The sequence below is a fragment of the Macrobrachium rosenbergii genome, chromosome 37, assembly GCF_040412425.1.
Source record: "Macrobrachium rosenbergii isolate ZJJX-2024 chromosome 37, ASM4041242v1, whole genome shotgun sequence".
Classification (NCBI taxonomy): domain Eukaryota; kingdom Metazoa; phylum Arthropoda; class Malacostraca; order Decapoda; family Palaemonidae; genus Macrobrachium; species Macrobrachium rosenbergii.
In genome coordinates, this window is record NC_089777.1 from 41,415,553 (window position 1) to 41,416,982 (window position 1,430).

General features: G+C 46.0%; 1 protein-coding gene across 1 annotated transcript; it reads right to left on the minus strand.

Annotated features, from left to right (window-relative positions):
- Window positions 1-491: 491 nt before the first annotated feature.
- On the minus strand, window positions 492-1,184 carry LOC136825209 (piggyBac transposable element-derived protein 4-like). The gene is made up of 2 exons (XM_067081234.1): window positions 935-1,184; window positions 492-751 (listed from the first exon to the last, which is right to left on the minus strand). Exons 1-2 carry the CDS (start codon window positions 1,182-1,184, stop codon window positions 492-494), a joined length of 510 nt encoding a protein of 169 aa, XP_066937335.1.
- Between the last annotated feature and the right edge of the window lie 246 nt (window positions 1,185-1,430).

The following is a 1,430-nucleotide window of genomic DNA, read 5'->3' on the forward strand; positions in this document are numbered from 1 at the left end:
TCATACATAAATTCAAGAAGTTTGATTTTCTTACCTTGTGGGTGGTATTTGGCAAACATAGTGTAAGCATTAAGTATTGCCATCTGCAATAAATAGAAAGTAAACTTGCTGGTCCACTTCATTCCCTTCCTGGCCATTGAGTAGTATTTCATCAGCTGGTCAAACAGGTCTGCCCCACCCATATACTGACAGTAGGTGCCAATAATCAAAGGTCTAGCCATTGTGACCGTTTCAAGACTTTAACCAGTAGCCCGCCTTACTCACCTCCTGTGCACAAACGCTTCCGTTTCTGCATTGCAAGCTGTAGTGATCATTGTCATGAGTCGAATGTCCTGCCAACAGATTACGAAGACGCTCCCCCTCCTATGGAAGTGCATTGAATTCCGAGGCACCCGTTGACGAGCCAAAGTCTTTAGAAAGTTAGGTGCTCCCTTCCATACAAGACGAAGTGTCCCTGAATAGAGAACACCATGAGAATACAACTCCTCAGCCTATTCAATAGAGTTGTAGTAGTTGTCCATGAAAACATGGTAACCTTTGTCCAAGAGAGGGCCCATTAGTGTGAACACAATGTCCTTCAAGGTTGAGGTACTTCCTCCATATGTCAGGAAGTCAATAACGTATCCGCTCTTAGCTTCACACAACATATAGAGTTTGATACCATACTTGGAAGGTTTCTGGGGGTTGTAGGTCTTGATAGACAGCCTACCCTTGTATGGCATCAAGCCCTCATCCAATGAGACATTGCGTTCTGGGGTGTAGGTGGCCCTAAATCATGCCTTCAGGTAATTGATGACAGGTCTCACAAGGAATAATCGGTCATTGTTACCTTGAGGGATAGCCTTTCTGTTTGCTGTATGAAAGTACCGGTTGATGGTATCAAACCGGTTCCTGGACATGATCCTAGCAAAACCTGGCATAGAAAAAATTTTGCCTGTCTGCCAGCACATTCGCCTCTCTGGTGCCGGAAAAATCCCCATGATAATGATGAGGCCCAGGAATATAGCCATCTCTTGCACAGTTACAGGCACCCAGGATCCTTTGTCCCCACGACACATCTCCTTACGCATGTAATATGCATACGCATTGGTTTCTGCAGCCAAGTATACCAACAGCTCTCTAGTAATAAAGAGCTGGAGAAATCCGAGAATTGTCGTAGGGGTAGGGACATTCAACCCTGGCATGCCTGTGAAAGGCAGAATCACTGGAGGCGTAGGATCCTGGGTCCACTCCCCATCAACATCATGGGGGTTGGTTGCCTGTCACGGCCGCTCATCCTCGAAGATCCAGACCACCTTCGTTCCTCAGCCTGTAAAACCAAGCTAAAGGAACTGGATGTTGTACACAACATGGGGTTGAGAATATGCTCAGGGGCTTTTAGAACTTCGCCTGTTGAAAGCATTTATGTCGACACAGATCATTTACCCCTT

Excerpts from the sequence above, each read along its gene's own strand:
- LOC136825209 (XM_067081234.1), bottom strand. The coding sequence starts at position 1,184 with ATGCCAGGGTTGAATGTCCCTACCCCTACGACAATTCTCGGATTTCTC. Across the intron at positions 752-934 it reads GCGAATGTGCTGGCAGACAG|AACGCAATGTCTCATTGGAT; the intron begins GCAAAATTTTTT and ends CCTACACCCCAG.